The 20,077-nt window shown below is 33.0% G+C and overlaps 1 protein-coding gene across 2 annotated transcripts in view; it reads left to right on the top strand.

Annotated features, from left to right (window-relative positions):
- LOC107439273 (Hepatocyte nuclear factor 4) overlaps window positions 1-12,211 on the top strand; it is a 39,834-nt gene extending 27,623 nt beyond the window's left edge. For both annotated transcript variants that reach the window (XM_043051209.2, XM_043051208.2), the window contains exons 5-7: window positions 2,369-2,609; window positions 6,043-6,279; window positions 8,403-12,211. In XM_043051209.2, coding sequence (XP_042907143.1) covers window positions 2,369-2,609; window positions 6,043-6,279; window positions 8,403-8,581 — 657 coding nt within the window. In that variant the 3' untranslated portion in view covers window positions 8,582-12,211. The remainder of the gene's footprint in view (window positions 1-2,368; window positions 2,610-6,042; window positions 6,280-8,402) is intronic.
- The last annotated feature ends 7,866 nt before the right edge of the window (window positions 12,212-20,077 follow it).

The raw sequence follows: 20,077 nt of genomic DNA, 5'->3' as shown, positions 1-20,077 counted from the left end.
ATGCCGAGCAGTGGCACTTAACCTTAAAAAACATCAGTGTAGGGTATACCGGGCAGTGGCACTTGACCTTAAAAAAACATCAGTGTAGGGTACACCGGGCAAATGTATACCGAGCAGTGGCACTTGACCTTAAAAAAACATCAGTGTAGGATATACCGGGCAATGGCACTTAACCAGACTTAGTATGACTAGACCTTTGGTAAATGTCCGAAATATATACTAGGTCTAGTGCCATTTTTGCTGTAGCTTAAATATTTAAAAAAATTAAACAAAGCGTTTGAATCAATTTTAAGCTGATACCGAAATTATTGCTTTAAAATTAAAAAAAATTAATAAAAACTGCGCCAGATAAGAGTAATTGAAGTAGTTGCTTCATACAGCGCATGTGCAGGAAAAAATTAAAAAAAAATTATGCAGGTGCATCTAAAAGTGGATGAATATCCCAAGATAGCCTGTGGCTGTGTGTGACACAAATTGCCCACTTGACTTTTAGCATAATACATAATGACCGGGCAATGTAATAATTGCAACATAATTTATCATTTTGTCATATCCTTTTGGGCACTTTTTAAATTGCCCGGGTATTATAAACAATGCCCAATTATTTACATTGTCCGTGACATATATATGAAGGGAGCATTCTATCATCTCACCCACCATGATAATAAATTCGAATTTAGCAACAAGACTGACGGGAGATTGCAAAACGCTGAAGAGATCTCTAGTTTGTGAGAGTGTTTCTTTGTTACGAAACATTCAGGGTATTTAATATTTTCGGGACGGGCGAGACATAAATATATTCGTATGGAATCAGAAACAGGATGGAATAAAATGAAAAGCGATGTTTGGGCACGGCTAATTCGACGAGACCTTCTTTTTGTTTTCGGTTTAAATCTAATACATCCAAACTATGTTTGTTAATGGTGTCGCTATATAATTTTTAATTTGAACTAAGTCTTGGTGAATTAAGGAAAACTATTATTACACAGCCCTCCGCTATAAAAATAGTATGGTTAGTTTTATCTTTTTAAGCGTGATGGTTGCCACCCTGAGAATGCATATATAACTCGAAGAGGTTAATGAATAAATAGTTGTGGACAAAATATAGATGGTTGACTGCACGTAAACAATAGCAAGAACCGGAAGAAATTTAGAAAACCTCCGCTTATGCCATCCTTACGAGACCATCTGGGAACAGGCTTCATATTCTGGGAATTTTTACTATTCATAAGAGTTTCCCGTAATTTACAAATTCTAACTGGTAGTGAACCTAAGACAAATGTCTTTTTACAAAACATAAAGTGCAAGGTTTGCCATGTTTTAAGTGCTATCCCTTATTTGGCTATATTTGCTTAAAATTATAACCGTTTGATATTTTTTATGTTGTATCGTAGCATGCTTGCGAATTCTTCCGAATTCATTCGTTTGCTTGTTTCGTTGAAATGTAAATAAAAAGAATGCCTTATATTCAGGGCCTGATTAACCTATAAGCACACTAGGCACGTGCCTAGGGCCTACGAAATTCAGGGGCCTACGAAAAACTTGGGAGAAAAAATTTGCTGACATAAATAATTTAGCTTTAAAAACAACAAGTGTATTTTGCACAAAATTATGAAGATACAAATAAAAATATAACAAACCTTTTTTTTAATATATTTTGCAGAATCTTATGATCTAATATATTACTTTTTTGCGATTTTTGGATTCAACGAAATCTTGTATTATGCTGTCGAATTCCAAACTACGCAAAATGTCGTATTCAATAGACATAAGTGCGAGAGATGCCAAACGATCTTGATTCATTGTTGATAGCAAATAATTTTTTATCAATTTTAATCTGGAGAAAGATCTTTCTCCTTCTGCAGTATGTCGGTATTGCAGATAAAGTTCGATAAACAAATTTGTAAATTAAAATCCATATTAATAAAAATGTTTAAAAAAATATGCAAGAAAATTTTAGCATATATTTTGAAAAGAGGGGAGGAGTGGGGGAAGGAGGGGAGGGCCCAAAAACGGCTATGCCTATGGCCTACGAAAGGTATAATCCGGCTCTGCTTATATTGTAAACATTATTAGTGTAATAATATTGGATGGCGTGCTTTTTCAAGTTAAGGCGTGAAAATCAATCGGAAGTACCGTAGTGTGTCTACCACTACAAAAATGCAATTCACCTGCATATAAGACATGTTAACACGATTCTATGGTGGGGAAGATTGACATTGTCGATAACGACTCTCCCCACAAGTCGTAACCCGGAAAACTTACGACGAATTTTAATCCCTAGCGCCATCTGTGCTTAGCTTGACACAATCCACTGGATTGAGACAGGATTATTTTTCTTATTTTAATGCAAACTTTTTATTTGTAGGTGGCTCTTCTGAGAGCACACGCAGGTGAGCATTTGCTGCTGGGATTGGCCAGACGGTCCATGCACTTGAACGACACTCTCCTCCTGGGAAATGACTTCGTTATACCTCGACAATCCACAGAGATAGAAATCAGCCGGATTGGTTGTCGGATAATGGACGAGCTGACCACCACTCTACGGGAGGCTCATGTAGACGACACGGAGTTCGCTTGTCTCAAAGCCATTGTGTTTTTTGATCCATGTAAGCTTCAGATTTTCTGTGTCAACACAGTTTCTTCTCTGGTACGACCCCCCCTTATTCATTTCCCCTCTATCATTTCATATCTGAACGGGAGTTTTTTTTATGTTCAAAACACNGTGGTTTGCTACTATCTGCCCCCCAAAAAATGAGATATTTTCTTCTCCAAAAGTTTTAAAATGAGTTCAATAAATAGAGCTGCAAATGGAAGAAAAAACTATAAAACAATATTTTCAAACTAACTATCTTTATTAATAGCGACATCATAATACAGTCCATGGATATCATAAACAAGCCACCTGCGCAAATATTTTAATGTGTGTAGCAGTAGTACATTATTTACGTCACTCTAGAGCTTCGCAATGGTTATCGGCGGCGTTCTAGGAATAATCTTTTTTTCTTTTATATTACAACCGTCGTTGAACAGCCGACCCAATTTTGGGTTCACGACTACTAATATTCAACTCCTTGTCTTTTTGAACCCAATCCAGAAGACAAGAAAACTCCTGGATCAGTACACCCAGAGGTGTTGTTTTGTTATGGGAACATGAAGAACTTTGCGACTCGACAGATTTAACGTGCATTAGTAACGGCCTGCGGAGATCGAACTCACGAATTCTTGGACATGGGCCCAGTGTCACTTTGCAAGATGATGACCCGCCCGCTCACTGACAACAATCAGCAATACTTAACTTGTCTTTAAGATCAGTTTACAGGGGGACTTATTTTAATTAGATGGATCCGACATGCTTTCAAGAATATTGAATAAATCCAGTCAGCCGTGACGAATTTTATTATTAATTTTGAAATTGTGTGAGAATAATACCTTAAAGAATGTAACAAACCACGCATTTCCACCACTCTTGCGTTTGTTTTGGTCAACCGACACATAACATAAGCATATTTTAATAAATAAGAGATTATCCTGGTTTACAGGTGCTTTGCAGCGGGATTAGCCTTACAAGAACAGGGGTCCATTAAAATAAAGGTACGAGAGCTGCGAGTCTTTTATTTTTGGATTTTGACTACCTGTAAACAATCTATTTAATAACTTGAAAAATAACTGTGGTGTTATTTCTAAAATTAAAGTGAATTTTTGTGAGCTGACTATGGCATCCTCCGCCCTTTTCGGGTGCTTTCAAATTGTATTTCAAACTGTAATTTTCATTTTATTTCATTTTATTTGTAAGACTGACAGGTTGTCGGTCATTATTTCGATTGTAATTTTTAATAAATGTTCAAAATGGTTTCGGAATCTTCAAGTCAGAGTATGCCTCGATGCGTCGTGGAGTGGCGGCGGTCTCTCAGTGCCACACTACTGGTGAGTCGTCTGCAGCTGAGTATGGCACCGCCGCACCCGACTCGGGATTGTTCCTTTCGGCCTCCTCTGTCCATCGAACGTTTGTGTTGCTCTTCGTCGGGCGTGACTCGGGGCCATGGAACCTCGTGTCCATGCACCTCTGGGTCCTCCGACTGATTCGAGGATTGCAGTAACGATAGTCACCAAGTACTACCTGGATGCCCCCTACGGGGGCGGGACAGGGTTAAAGCCTAGCTTAAAATTAAAGTGACCTAAATTAATTGCTTAGTAAAATTAAGTGCTTACCTGTATGCCCCCTATGGGGGGGAAGGGTTAAGTCTTGCTTAAAATTAAAGTGAAAAGGTTAATTAAACTTATTGTTGGACCGTTTTTTGTAGGACCCCTGTGATACATGACATTGCTGGATCTGTTCTTCACAGGAGTTTTAATGACATGTTTCGATTCTTTAACTAATTCATTCTCATTTCACCCAAAATATAATGAATGATGAGGAACAATTTCCATGGCGAGATTTTATGCAGGGAGGATGTAATCCTGAGCTATATTTGTCTCAAACAGTATAGAATTCTGAATGCTTGTAACTTATGTGACATGGTGGCTCAGGGGATAGACGCGCTCGCCTCCCAATGATCTTCGATGGCTAGTCGATACAAATCCCGCACCCGTCTCGCACCGACCACAGTGATGACGAAAAATATCCTCATTGGTAGATGGATCATGGATTAGAGTCCTCTTGCAGTCAGGCTAATCGTTAGAGAATTTAGTAGTTTTCCTCTCCGTGTGAAGCAAATGAGGTTAGTTCTATCGAAATATCATCCACGAAGGAATCATCCTGATTCTAGACTTCCCTTGTCTTCTGGATTGGGTTCAAAATTACAAGGATACAGAGTTGAATATTGGTAATGGTAAACCTAACAAATTGAGTCTACTGTTCAACGACGGTTATTAAAAAAAAAAAAGCCTACGGAGTTGCATATTAGTGGTCAACTGTTCAATGACGGTGATGAAATGAAACACATTTGTTAATATTTTTATTGCTTATGCATAAGTAGGTGTCGGGTGAAAACGGTGACGGTTACCCAGTGCTAGATAAATTTTGGTGAAGAGAGTTCTTTTAAGTTAATTTAATTTACAATTTCAAAAATCTAATTGAGAGGCTTTAAAGTTATATATTTTAAAACATTGAAGAAGTTGCAGCCAGATATAAACATTCAGGACCGGATTACCCACTAGGCCATGGCCTGGGGCCCCCAATTATAAGGGGCCCCCTAAAAATTGATTTTTTTAAAATAAATTGAGAAAAATTAGGAAAAACAATGATTTTTCAAATTTTTTCAAAATGTTATGATTATTTTTTAGTTTTAATTTAATAAAAGAAAGTAAAATTTAATTTATTATTATTTATTTGAATTTTAAATATGTTTTCTTAAATGAGAAGATAAATAAATACTTCTATATTTGAATAAATAAAAAATATTCGAGAAAAAAATTTAATCTAAGCGCCCCAAAAATTTAAATGGCACGTATGCTTATTCCGTCCCTGTAAACATTTATATTGAGAATTTAAAAATTCTTAATTTTGCTCAGAACTAATATAATGATACAAGACTCGTTAATGATTAAAATTACTTCTCATTTATTTATTTCATTGAGTCAAGCAATCTGTATTAATTTTCATTTTTATTTGATAATTTTTAAAATTCAGGTAATTGTCATTTTATGTCGATTAACATATTAACAAAATCTTCTTACATAAAACTATAATAATTATAAACGGAATATTTCTTATTTTTGTGGAAGATATTGAATTTTAAGAAAAATAAAGTATTGAGAAGCATCTGGACTGAGCGTTCTAACTATGTATTAAAAAAATTTTTGTTTGAGTAATTTATTCCTCTTATAATCTTTTAAAATCAAATATTTTTAAGACTACTTTCAGTCAAAAAGATAACCAAATGTTTAACTTTTTTCCCATGAATTTTATTCTGTTCCACCATATTGCAAATAAAATACATTTTTTTAACTTTTTATAAGCGGAATTTTCAAAATATTTTGGTGATAGGAAAAAAAACCCTGTTGCATGATGAGTTATTGATATGTTTTTTGTTGACGCAGATGCTAAAGGACTGTCTGACAGCAGTCGTATAAAAGTTCTGAGGGATCAGATTCAGACGAGCTTGGAGGATTACATCAACGACAGGCAATACGAATCTCGTGGTAGATTTGGTGAGATTCTACTCCTACTGCCAGCCCTACAGAGCATTACGTGGCAGATGATAGAACAGATACAGTTCGCCAAACTCTTTGGAATGGCTAAAATAGACAACCTTCTACAAGAGATGCTACTGGGCGGTAAATACTCATGACAATATTTTTGTTTAAACTAAACTGCTTATTCTTATTATCTTTAACTATAAACACTGTGTGGAGAGGGTAGCTATTGACCCTGTCATCTATGAAAAGGTACTCCACCATAGAATCGAATTAACATGCCTTATAAACTAGTGAATTGGAATTTTGTAGTGGTAGATACACTGTGCACACTTCTTTAATATAAATGACATCAGATCGATTACTTTAGTGTAAATTATTGCAATAAACTACAACAGTGATGGGCAAACTACGGCCCGCGGGCCAACTGTGGCCCGCCGGAAGATTTTATCCTGCCCGCGGACAGAATTTTAACTTTCTCTATTTTTGTTCTACAAAACATAAATTAATTAAAATAGTTAGCATTAATAGCTTCAATTGATAAAATGTTGAAAGCGAAAGTCCCTTATAGAATAGCCGTAGATTAGCTCCAACTAGTATTTGTCTTTCTCGAGGAGCAGACATATGGAATCTAATATAGGTGAATTGTACTTCACATGAGGCTTACTACGCATTTTAAGTTCCAACGAGCGGATTTTTCTTCCGGCGTGAGTTCTAACATAATTTACTGCGTATGGAAAGGCTGCACGCATACAACGTCAATGTAAATAATGGTGAAATTATTAAATGTATGAAATGGCTACTGCCTTTTTGAGTTATTTGTAAACATTTTTAATCCCAAAATGNNTACTTGTACTTTTTCCCTAAAAAAGTAACGAAAGTACAAGTAAAAGTACTAAATTTAAAAAGTAACGAAGTACAAGTAAAAGTACGTACTTTTTACTTGTACCGCCGGTACAAGTAACGAAAGTAAAAGTACTGCCATGTATGCTATCGACCCTGTCATCTATGAAAAGGTACCCCACCCTAGAATCGAGTTAACATGCCTTATATACTAGTGAATTGGAATTTTGTAGTGGTAGATACACTGTGCACACTTCTTTAATATAAATGACATCAGATAGATTTCTTTAGTGTAAATTGTTGCAATAAACATAAAAAATTGCCAGCATGGAACGAATAAGTGCTAAAATATTTAAAAATCACTTGAATAGTTGGCAAATTATGAAAAATCTTTTAAAAACATTCCCCTGACGATGTTTTTTTTTTATTATTTAGTAACCGTCGTTGAACAACCGACTCAATTCTGGGTTTACGACAACCAATGTTAAACTCCGTAACCTCGTAATTTTGATCCCAATCCGGAAGACAAGAGAGCTCCTGGATCAGCACCCCCAGAGGTATTGATTTGTAATGGAAAATTGGAGGACTTTGTGACCCCAACATATTTAACGTACAGCAGTCACCATTTAATACACGGGGATTCTTAGGTCGGCTGGGCTCCCGTTCTCACAAACACGAGTACCACACCCTACCAACCAGGCTATCCCGGTCCTCTCGGCGATGTGTCTTCAACTTGGATTCCCGTGGAACCTTTGAACAGGGATTCCATAAATGATCACTATTCGCTAGCTCTCTAACAAAGCGTTTTTTTTAATTCCTTTTTCAGTTATAATTAGATTTAATTCCGAAGCACTTTATACTCTCCCTACCTATAAAAAAAAGCGGAATAATTAAGTTTTGTCCGACTTTATAGTGCGTTTCAAAAGCTAGTACCCCGTTCTACCGAACCAAACTAAATGTATGAGTTCAACAATTATTCCAGACGAAACAATACTTTGTTGTAGGAAACAATCACAAGCAAGTCATTTTTTTAAAAACTTTTTATTACTTTGCTATAGTTTAAAATATTTTTTATTACTCTTTGAACATTCTTATAGCTATTTAAAAAAATATGAGTTACCTTCCATTCATTACCTTCATAAGATATTTGTATCGTGATGAAATGAATGAAATTCTAAATTTGATTAGGATCATGTTAGGATCAAGAGCTCCCCATGAGAAGTTCCCCAAATTGTAAAACACTGTAGACGATAATTCAATTAAAATTGAATATCAATTTTTAAAAACACATTGACACTAATTATTAGTTGCTATGTTATTCCGATCTCTCCAACTGTGTGTTTCGTTGTTGATGGAAGAGTGTCAAGAAATGACGCCAACTAAATTAAAATAAACACCTAAAATTTTTATTTCTTCTTTAGGTGCTTCAAACGAATCAGCGGCTGCCACATCGAACGCTCTAAGCGATTCGAACACTCAATCAACAGATCCCATGACGAACGGACACACTGAAAACAACAATCACACAGCCACCCCTGACACCTACTCTTCCTCCTCCATTGTCACTCAGGGATTCAAGACCGAACCAGAAACCTTTTAACTCTTTTCCTTCAAACAATTGTGTTCTTCTGTTATCACGATGTTAAAAAGAATGAATATATTCTTAAAACGATTATTAAAAAGGCGTCCAAGCGGTGGTTTAAAAAAGAAAAAGAGGCCTCTTTTTCAGAAATAAATCGCAAGTGATTTAAACGGACTACAAGTAAATTTTATTTCATGTTTTAGTTCTTTGATACAGATGGATGTTTTCCGTTGAGGCACGACGACTCGGTTAAAGCGAAAAACTGGGATTCTATTTTCCAGAGGTGATGAGAATTCAAGTCTAGAAAGAGGAAGCGGTGCAACCATCACGAGGAACCATAATGTGTGGAGCTTTAACTTACATGATCCTTCTGGCCCACAACGTACTGTCGCGATAGTGCTTAGCGAATTATCAATTCTAGATCTATATCTATTGGCATGATAAATTGTGTCGCCTACAAAAATTACTTTTTTAAAAAGAAAAAGACATCCAGCAGCCATGTTCCTCATTAACAACAAAAAAAAAATATCAGCATTGATGGACATTCATCATAAATATTTCATTTTAACTCCATTATTTTTTCAGGGAAAATCAATAATGCTTTTATTTTTTTTTTAAAAAAAGATAATCTTTTATATTTCTATAGATTTTTTTAAAGATGTTTGGTTTTAGCTTAGAAAAATAATATTTTAAAAATAGTTAAACACTGTGATGTCTATTCATTTCTCAGCTCTCAATCAGTTCAAATCTAAAGCTCCAAATGTAGAATAATAATGATGGCAAGTATATGCTTCTATTTATTTTGGTGAGAACTAATCATGTTCAAAGCACTTCATGCAAAATAAAATTTATTGAAATAAAGATTAATCCCTTCAGAACCGGTGAGGAACATAAAAGCTTCTCCTGCACTTTCCGAGAGTATGCGTACTGAAGAGTACACATACCGATTCATACGAAATGTAACAGTATTGCAGTCACTTCTGCGCGATCTTGAACAGCTAGAGTCAAAAAAGACTCGTTTCGCGTGGATGGTTAACTGAATGTAAACAATAACAAACTTCCTAAAGGCCTGTTTACACGGTCCAAGTTCTTGAATCCAAAAAATTGGAGGAACTTCGCTCTTCAAAAAATTGGATGATTCGTCGACACTAGCCAAGTTCTTGACTGATGGGTCGGAAAAAAAACTTCCGCATGCGCATTGTTCATATTCAACATTATAAAACCATACTTACATGACTTTAAAAACTACTAAATAAATTCAAATAAAATCATAATAACATAAAAAGACCCTAACAGATTAATTTATTTAGACTAAAGTAGATGAAAACAGACAACAAAATGACATAATCTGATGCCTGCTTGTTGACGTCACGAAACGTAAGAAGCTGATTGGTTCAGGGAGGAAAAACTCGGATGTAAAGTAGAACATGTTCATCCAAGTCCTTGGAAGATAGTAGAGCGTTTACACGATACAAGCTCAAAGCAAAACAAGTTTCCATCTATTTCAATGCATCCAAGAACTTGGATCGTCTAAACAGGCCTTAAAACCGGAAGAAATATAGAAAACTTCCGGTGTATCCCTCCTCTTATGGTATGCTTATAAGGCGATGTGTGAACAGGCTTAATATTCCAGAAGTTTTATTATTGATATTTTTTTTATCAAATTTAAACGAAACTTTACTATTCATAGGAGTTATCTGAAATTTATAACAGGTTGTGAATTGAAAACAAATATAAAATAACAAAAATTAACATCACAACATTAAAGAAGTGTGCTATGTTTTTAGTATAATTATTTTGCTATAATTGTGTAAAATATCGCCGGTTGTTATTTTTTGAGTAGTATCAAACTGTGCTTGCGAGGTCTTCCCAATACATTTGTTTCATCGAAAGTTAAATTGAAAAAAAACGCATAATAGTGTGAAGTATAATAATGTTAAATGGCGTGCTTTTCCAAGCTTATGCATAAAAAACAATCGGAAGAAGTAGCCCGGAAGTCTTATGCCGAATTTTAATTAGCGAATGAGAGCCATCTGTGCTTAGCTTTATACCGTCAACCATCCAATCACGGTCCTGAAGGGGTTAATGAAAATTATTAAATGTCATTAAAAAAATATGTCTCTTGTATAAAACATATTCTTTAAATCACTTTTACATTTTAAAAAAGAAATTATGAGCAAAAATGGTTTTTACTTCAAAAAATTATTTGCATTAGAAATTATAAACATTAAAATCATGTCATATTTTTTCTAGACCTTACTAGTGAATTTTTAATTCTAAGTTTTTTTTTTTTTTTTTTTTTTTTTTTTTTTTTTTTTTTTTTTNTTTTTTTTTTTTGAATGTGTCTAAACATGTATTCTCTGAAACCTTTTCAAGTTTCATTTGATCTAAACCTTATTCGTAACTAAGTTCCTTTTGTTTTTAAAATTATTTTTAATAATTTGTAGTGCAAGGGTCTTTTTTTAACGAGGTGTCATTAAATGTGTATCAATTAAACGTCATTTTTCAAAATATATACTTTTTTTTTATTACCATGGTCATTTTTGTATATGCATTCGACGCAATAAATTGTTACTTTTTTTTATCTGTTTAAACATGCATTTTTTGGAAACCATTTCAGGTTACGTTTGATATAAACCTTATTTGTAACCAAGTTTTTTTAAAATTAAAATTATTTTCAATAATGCATAGTACAAGGGTCCTTTTTTATTACTTGAAAATAAACATGCAAATATGTATCAATTAAACATCATTTTTCTAAATTATACTTTTTTTTAATTTACATGGTAATGTTTGTACATGCATTGCACGCAATAAATTGTTAGTTTTTATTATCTGTCTAAAAATACGTTTTTCTTAAAACCATTTCAAGTTACGTTTAATCAAAGCGAGTAACGAGTTTTACAAAATTAAAATTATTTTTAATAATTCATAGTGTAAGGGTATTTTTTAATGAGGTGTAATTAAACATACAAGTTTGGAGTAGTTAAACGATATTTTTTAAAGCATGTATATATATTTTTTTAACATGGTCATTTTTATATAAGCATTCCACACAAAAAATTTAACCTAAGACAATTAAGGAATAAATGAGGTTGTTGTTACCCATAAAATAGTCATATAACTGTTACTAAAACTCATCCATTTAAAATACGTTTAACCTTTTTTTTTGTAATTATTTTTTTACGTATGTTAAGAATTATTTCTACTCAATAACATAATTAACATAAAGTAGTTTTTTTTTTACCTACAAATATTATAATAGACTTTAAGTAGCATTATGTAAGAATACTTTCATGCCTAACGTAATATTTTTAATAGTTTTTATTATCAAGTTAGATATTATTAAAAAGTTATGATTTAGAGTTCTTTTTATTTATTTGTTTATTTTTTGCATTTATGTAAAAAAATTAATTGAAAAAATACAACCATTACATTTTTATAGACAAATATTTTAGAGATAAATATTATACATCATGTATGTCTGCAAAATTCATAAATACATGATGGACATGAAAATGATCTCCTGATGGAGTTTGAAATTATTTTCCAATACTCAAAAATTAAACTATTTATACTAATAATCTAGTGTATTCCTAAAATTCATTTAGGATGTAGAATCGGCAATAAAATGTGTGCAAGCCTCAATGTTTTTCTTTTTACCAGCGTATAACATTAAATAATTATTAATTTTTATTTAACAGTATACATAAAACGTTGTTACAAAGCTTTCTTTTTTTCCACCACTCCACACAGAAAAAGTACCTTTTTTAGAAGACGTTTTCATTAAAAATCGACAATGCATTTAAAAAAAATTTCATATATCAGAATATTTAGTTTTAAATTCTTTTTAAAAGCTTAATTTATGACAATTATATAGTATTAATTCGAATTTTAAAAAAAACGATCTTCATTTACAATGCTGCATAAATACTGAAAAAACACAATTGGGTATAATATAAAAAAAACACAACTACTTCCACTTAGTAGGAATAACATTTACAATGACGCAATGCTAAATTCTATGCCACTATCCACATANCAATGCATTTAAAAAAAATTTTCTATATCAGAAAATTTATGAAAATTTAGTTTTAAATTCTTTTTATAAACTTAATTTATGATAATTGCATAGTATTAATTCGAATTTAAAAATAACGATCATTATTTACAATGCTGCATAAATACTGAAAAAACACAACTGGGTATAATATAAAAAAAACACAACTACTTCCACTTAGTAGGAATAACATTTACCATGACGCAATGCTAAATTCTATGCCACTATCCACATAAATCAATTATTAATCAAAAATCGAATATCAATTACTTTTCTTTATAATGCAATAAAATCTGGCGAGCAGCTATTTAAACGATCAAATACTTCGTTTGTTTATTTGCGGCTTGAAGATAGGCTCGCAGAAAATGCCGTTCATGGGTTAAATTTAGTAGGAATAGTGACGTAGGCTATAGTATACCCAATTGGATACCTTCAAGTGACGTCATCGTATCATTTCTTTTGTGGTGGCATTTTTCGTTTCAGAAACCAATCAGATACCACACACATGCGTGACGCTGCTTTCAGCTATCCAATTAAATCTGATTTAAATCACATGGTTAGGCATGATCGCTTCACTTCTTCTCGAGTTCCCAATTACAATTAAAACTAATGTAAACTCATATTTGAACAGCTAAAATTGATTTCATTCTCGACCGTGATTCGTGTTCTGAATGATCAGTATTTAAAGAGGTTGTTTCAACTTATACCGCTAGAAAATTCGCTTGCATTGATTTCTGCTTTTTTCTTTGTTTACATTATCTTTCAACTTATTTTTAATATAATTATTATTATTATTTTAGTTATTATTTCTTTTAATTCCAAAAAATTATTTTACTATAGGGGCGGTTCTGCTTTTTGGTGCACTATGCATCAAAGCACTAATTTGTTATTTCAAATTAAAATGTTTATATTCCCTTAAAGACACATTACACCAAATTTAATGCATTAAAGAGAAGACACTGTCAGATCACTGTGTAATATGCTGTAAGTGCTTATACATTAAAAAGTATATTACTGATAAGTATGATAAATAATTTTACCAAAAAGTACGATCGGTTAAAAATATATTGCCTATTAAATACAAGTTTCCAACTGAATACTGAGTTTGACTCCAATAATAGAGAGATGTAAAGGTGTGCTTACGAAATTTTCCTATTTCTAAATTGTTGCTTTATTTTAATGTTGACTAAGTTACTCGTACTATTATTAACTTCTCTGTACTTCTCAACTTTAAGAACAAGCATGTTGCCATTATTTAGCGTAATCACAAGAGTGTTGCTCATTCTTATGCAAAAACGAAATTCAGAACAACTAAATATCCCGAAAACAAACCTGGAAAGTCGAATAATAAATGAATAAATAGTCGCCTTCTGCCATGATGAAGTTCTTCTCGATTTTATTTATGACAGAAGATTAAAATCTTAACTCTGAAATGTATTATTATTTAACCAGCACCAGTTAGCGGGAAGATTAAATTCAGCGGTTGGAAAGAAGAAAGTGATCGAAATATAAGTGCTTTCTTTTGGTCTTCCCCTTTCGCTCAAATAAACTCTACCAGTACTCCCACACCTGCAGATAGAAGTGCTCTTTGACGTAAACACAATTGGATCCATATTATAAGACATTGTGAAGTATGCTTTTCACCAATTACATTTAGTCTAAATGTCAATGGGACCAACAATTTATGCCGTTACCAGTTGATAACATAAGAAAATACAATATAAAAAAATATATCGATGAAATACTTTATTTGTAACAGTAAAGCATAGCGTGGATTCAAGAGGTCAAACATGGGGAGATATACTCATTGTGATACAATTTGGAATTTATAAATTCGGTATATAAACTCATGTTTGTGAAAATTGCAACACCATAAAGGACTTACGCGAGTGAGCTGAAATTTTCAGGAAATGCAAAGTAGAGCATGATATGCAAATGATTAGAATTTCAGACCCGTAGCGCATGCGTATGCTGAGCAGCGCCCTCTGAACGGCGGATGGATCCGAATAAATAGACGGCTGTAGCCAAGCGAGTATGGTTATCGGTGGTTATCTGCTAGTGGTAAACGTTAGCTTAGTCATTACTTAAGCCTATTCGACGAAAGAGAGCGAGATTTCGACAAATTACGGAGTTTAAACGGGGGAGAATCATCGGCCTTCGTTAAGCTGGATTGTCTTGTCGTGCAGTAGCCGCTCGTGTGCAGCGTAACAGCAGCACAGTGATGCGTGTTTGAAAGAAGTGGATGGACGAGTGTCGGACAACTCGGAAATGCGGGAGTAAACACCGAAATGTCACGTCAGCTCGCGATGATAGACACCTGTTCGGCGTTGAGCTAACGGACCGTACCGCTCCCTCTAGACTACTGGCAGCACGGTGGTCAGTAGCAGCAGGTGTTTCATTGTGTGCTTTATCAATTCGTAGACGTCTGCTGCAGCGTGGACTGCGCGCAAGGACTCCTTTATACAGGATCCCCCTCCCACTAAACCTTCGCAGCCTGTGGCTGCAATGGGCCAACCAGCATAGGGACTGGCTTGCTGATTGCCAGCGTGTCGTGTTTTCTGACGAATCTCGCTTCAATTTGTGGTACCATGATGGCCGCATTCGTGTCAGACGCTATGCCGGTGAACGCCATCTTCCGGAGTGCGTTATCGAACGCCACAGTGGACGAACACCCGGAGTTATGGTCTGCGGTGACATAACATATCATGGACGATCTCAATTGCTACGAATTGTGGGTAATCTGAACAGCAACCGGTACATCAGTGAAGTTCTACAGCACCAAACTGTTCCCTTCCTTCAAGCCTTGCCAGGTGTTGTATTTCAACAGGACAATGCCCGCCCTCATATTGCTAGGACTGTTCAATCCTTCCTTGTATCGCGACCGGTACAACTTTTTCCTTGGCCAGCGTATTCCCCGGATATGTCGCCGATTGAACATGTGTGGGATTTCGTTGGTCGGCGTCTCGCTCGTAATCCTCGTCCTGTTGCTTCTACAGACGAACTTTGGGTACGCATACAAACAGTATGGAATTCTCTTCCTCAGACAGACATTCAAAGTTTGCTTGACTCCATGCCACGTCGTGTAGCAGCACTTATTGCGGAGCGTGGTGGTTACACAAAATACTGATTTCGATCTCTTGTTATTGTTTGTTTGCTTTGAAAGTTTAATAATTTATTTGTACCACTACCACTCAACTGTGTATTAAATTTCATTCAATTATGACGATTCCTTCATGGTGTTGCAATTTTCACAAACAGGAGTTTATAAACACAAATGTTTGCCGCTAATTCTTTTTTAAAATCCTTCCTATCAAAATCTAATTAATTGCAGGTAAGCGAATCTCAAAAATATTTTAATGTTTTATAATTCATCTCTAAAGAATGAATCATCACAAAAGAATTAATGATAGGTTATCACAACAGAATGAATGATGGGCTATCATCACAAAAGAAGGAATCATCACAAAAGAATTAATGATAGGTTATCACAAAAAAATCAATCGTCTGAAAGAATGAATGATGGGTTATCATTATAAAAGTTGAAGGTAATGAGCATGGCTAAGCATATGAAATAAAATTATTGCTATATTTCCTGACAATAACTTTTATAGGAACTTTTCATAGGAATGCAAAGATCTTAAAAACTGTGGTAAACCTCAAAAGATGGCCACAATTTAAATGTTTTTGAGAAGAGTTCTCTGTTTTTAAAGGGCATTTTAAAAATGACTTTTGAAATCGTTTTTTAATATTTATTTTAAAATGTTACTCCATTATTAAAGGTTACCACTGGTGTGGTCATTGATTTTTCATGAAAAAAATGAGTTTAATAATTTTTGGTTCTTTCCATAGCATATCACGGAATTTATAAGTTTTTACGGTTTGGCTCGATCACTTAAATCTTAAATTGTGGATTTTCCTTGACGAATTCTGTTTTTATGATACTTTGGGTTACAATTCCTCCCGAAAAAAAATTGTTAATGAAACAGTGCTAACTATTTTTAATTAGAATGTTGTTACCTTTAGAAGAATGTAAAAATCATTATTTTATTTCTCAAGGCCCTTAATATATTTTACTAGCTATGAAAATAAATATGTGCCGAGCAATTAATATTATTGAAGCACAATGAAAATTAATATTTAAATTTTAAGTGGAATTCTAGGTCTATTCCATTTATTAATACTATTTCTGAGGAAGTTAGATAATATGTAATTGATTACAAGGGATACTTGTAATTATAATAACAAGTTTTCATATTGAACTGATTACGATTTAACTCAATATTATCAGAGTCTTAATTGATGTACAGAGTGCAAAAACCGGACTACGCTAAATAACTTTAATCTTGACAACAAAGTTATTGTGAAATCAGTCGAATAATTCCTGAGAAATCGAATTTTAAAGAAACCTTATTTTTAAAATAAAATTTTTCAGGAACTATTTGATCAATTGCAGCTCAATCGAATCCAACGAATTTTATAATGTGTGCAAAAATTTTTTAATTTTCGTAAAAAGTTCTCGAAATTTGGGGAAATACGCGAAAAGTAAAATTAAGTGGTCTAAGGACTGCACTACAGACTAAACTATTGTGACCCTATTTCCCAAATTCCGGCTATTTTGGGGGCGGAAAACCTGAATTCGAAAAAAAAAATTTATTCAGAGAAAGTACATTTTTTTAGTTTGATTTCATAGCTTCTAATATCGTCTGCACTAATTCATTAGCCTATTTGAAGTATCCCCCTCGGTCCATTAGGATTGATTCTTAAAATGTGAAGATCTGATCATTAAATCAAAAGTTATTTAGAGTGTTCCTTTTATTTTTTTGAGCACTATACAATGATAAAAAAAACAATAATTTTGAATAACTTTTAATCTAATGATCAGGTTTTCACGTACTAGGATCCAAGCTTAATGGCAGGAGGGGTTATGCTTATATATGCTAATTAGTAAATACAGACGATGTTTTAAGTTACAATATCAGAAACAAAAAGGTGCTCTCTCTGACAGCAGGCATGAAAAAAAAAGTTTTTTTTTTCTTCTGACGGATTCTTTACCCCCAAAATATAAGGGGTAGCTGCAATTAGGGAAAGATGATCTCACTAGTTAGGGCAGTAAGGCTTTCGAAAGTTTTGAGCCAATTTTGCTTTGCTCATTTCTTTTCCATATCTCGTGGACTTTTGAAGCAAATTGAACAATTTGTACACGCATTTATAAAAAAAATTTTATCCAAAGATAATTTCATGCAGGAAAAAAAAGCATTTTTAATAATTACTTATTATTACTTTATTTAAAAATATTCGAAAGCTTTTTGGATTCAATGCACATAAATTTTTAAAACGTAGAATTTTATAAAGTAAAATACAAAATTTGAACGAAATCGGTTGAATATGTCCAGAGAAATCTAATTTCCGAAAATTAAGATATTTGAAATTCGATTTTTCAGGAGATGCGGCACAGATTTGGATCAAATTTTGCCACATAAAATTACACTCTATAAAATGATAGAAAAATTTATGTAGCTTGCAGTTAAAAAACTTTTCCGACTATAATTAAATAAAATTATAAAAAATAATAAATTAAAAATTATTGTTTTTTTTTGCATGGAATTATGTTTGGATAAATGAATTCTATAACTATGTTCAAAAGTTTTTCAATCCGCTTAAAAAGTCCTCCAGATATGGCAAAATGGGTAAACGTATAGTCTGTCTACGAAAAGAACTTCCTCGCCATACGACTATAGATACGAGGTTTCACAATGTCAAGTAGGGGTGATGCATAAAGACAAGCTTCGGTCGACATGAGAAAGAGAATCCGGAAAAAGAGAAGCTCCCCTCTTAGAAATGTGCTATTTCCATAGCAGCAGACGGTATTAGAGGGGAGTTCCTTCAATAGACAAACTATAAAATCAACTTTTAGGCAGTTGGCAAGGGAAGTCAAACGGGTAATTTTTAGCACAAGGTGGTTTGTAAAAATATCCTGGGAAGTTCTGAGTGTTGATTCATTACTGTTTTCTACTCAAGGTAGCGCTGCAAGTTCTTTACCTCCCATATTTCCGGTGTTTTTTTATGCCATTTGGCTCAACGTGTTCACTGTATAGTGTGTGCTGTTTTAAGTGATAATTTGTAAAATAAACTTAGTCTCGCTACTTACGTATTCATGGTGCACTATTTGCAATAAGAGCAAATAATAAAAAGCAAGTCATAAAGATACTGATCAGAACTGCTGAAATGAATGATATTTCTAAATATAGCAACCAAGTCGAATTTTTTAACAACATATCTAGAAAGAACTAAATCAAATTTTCAAATCAAACACAGAAGAATTATTTAATAACAGAAACTTTAGAACATTTTTAAGAAATCTAATACTGTACTCTCTTTGCACTTGAAATTAGCCTTGTACAGACTAAAATGCTTCTTTAATGTATGTATGGGTCGAGTTTATTCTAAACAAGACTATGTATTAATACATATATTAATACTAAATATTAATACTGCATATTCTATACAATTACAATATACTATTAAAAAATATAACGTTAATCCTTTTTTTCACATCAAACATTTTATATGGTAATGCATATTTAATGGCTCCGACAAAAAATAAATACATAAATAAATTAATAAATTTTTGTTGAAAAAAAACATAACATATTAAGCTTATACATTAACTGAATATCATAATCTTTCTTTAGAAATTCCAATTGTGTAACATTCTGAAAATAAGATTCTATGAGATTATTCATATGAATGGATTATGCATGATTCTGAAGACAATAAAAATGAAAAGTCATACATATTTTGAACGCTGTGCGTTGAAGGTTAATATATAAAATTTTTTAAATCATTTTAAGATGTTCCAATTAAAGGGCAAAAGAAAGGAAATTAATTATAACAATCAATTAAAAATGATCTGTAAGAGTGCAATCGGTATGTAATTTGTCTACAACAGCTCGAATCGAATGATTGGAAACAACACGTTCTATTAAAAAGGATCTAATTTTAACTTGATTCTCACCTTGAGTATCAAAATAACTATTAATTATGAGTAGAGCCCGGATTTTGATGACCTAAAAAATCTCAACTAATGCCCTTAAAAAGTGAAAAAAATGCCCTTAAAAAGGGCCAAAAATGCTCTTAAAAATGCAAAAATTGCGCAAAAAATGCCTGAAATAAAGTAATAATATTGAATTTAAAAAATATTTTGGTCTTTAAAATTATTATGAGTCATTTAAAAAATATAAAGCGATGCAATACTTGTTCTACGTTCATTAAAGTTTGAAACATATGTTTTATATCCTAAAATAACAAAAAAAGGAAAATATATTGACACCAAAATATTTTTATTTTGTATAGTAANAATTTTTGTTGAAAAAAAACATAACATATTAAGCTTATACATTAACTGAATATCATAATCTTTCTTTAGAAATTCCAATTGTGTAACATTCTCAAAA

Source organism: Parasteatoda tepidariorum, chromosome 4 (genome assembly GCF_043381705.1).
Source record: "Parasteatoda tepidariorum isolate YZ-2023 chromosome 4, CAS_Ptep_4.0, whole genome shotgun sequence".
Classification (NCBI taxonomy): domain Eukaryota; kingdom Metazoa; phylum Arthropoda; class Arachnida; order Araneae; family Theridiidae; genus Parasteatoda; species Parasteatoda tepidariorum.
Note: the sequence above shows the minus strand (reverse complement) of the source record. Positions and strands in the feature narration are given on the sequence as shown.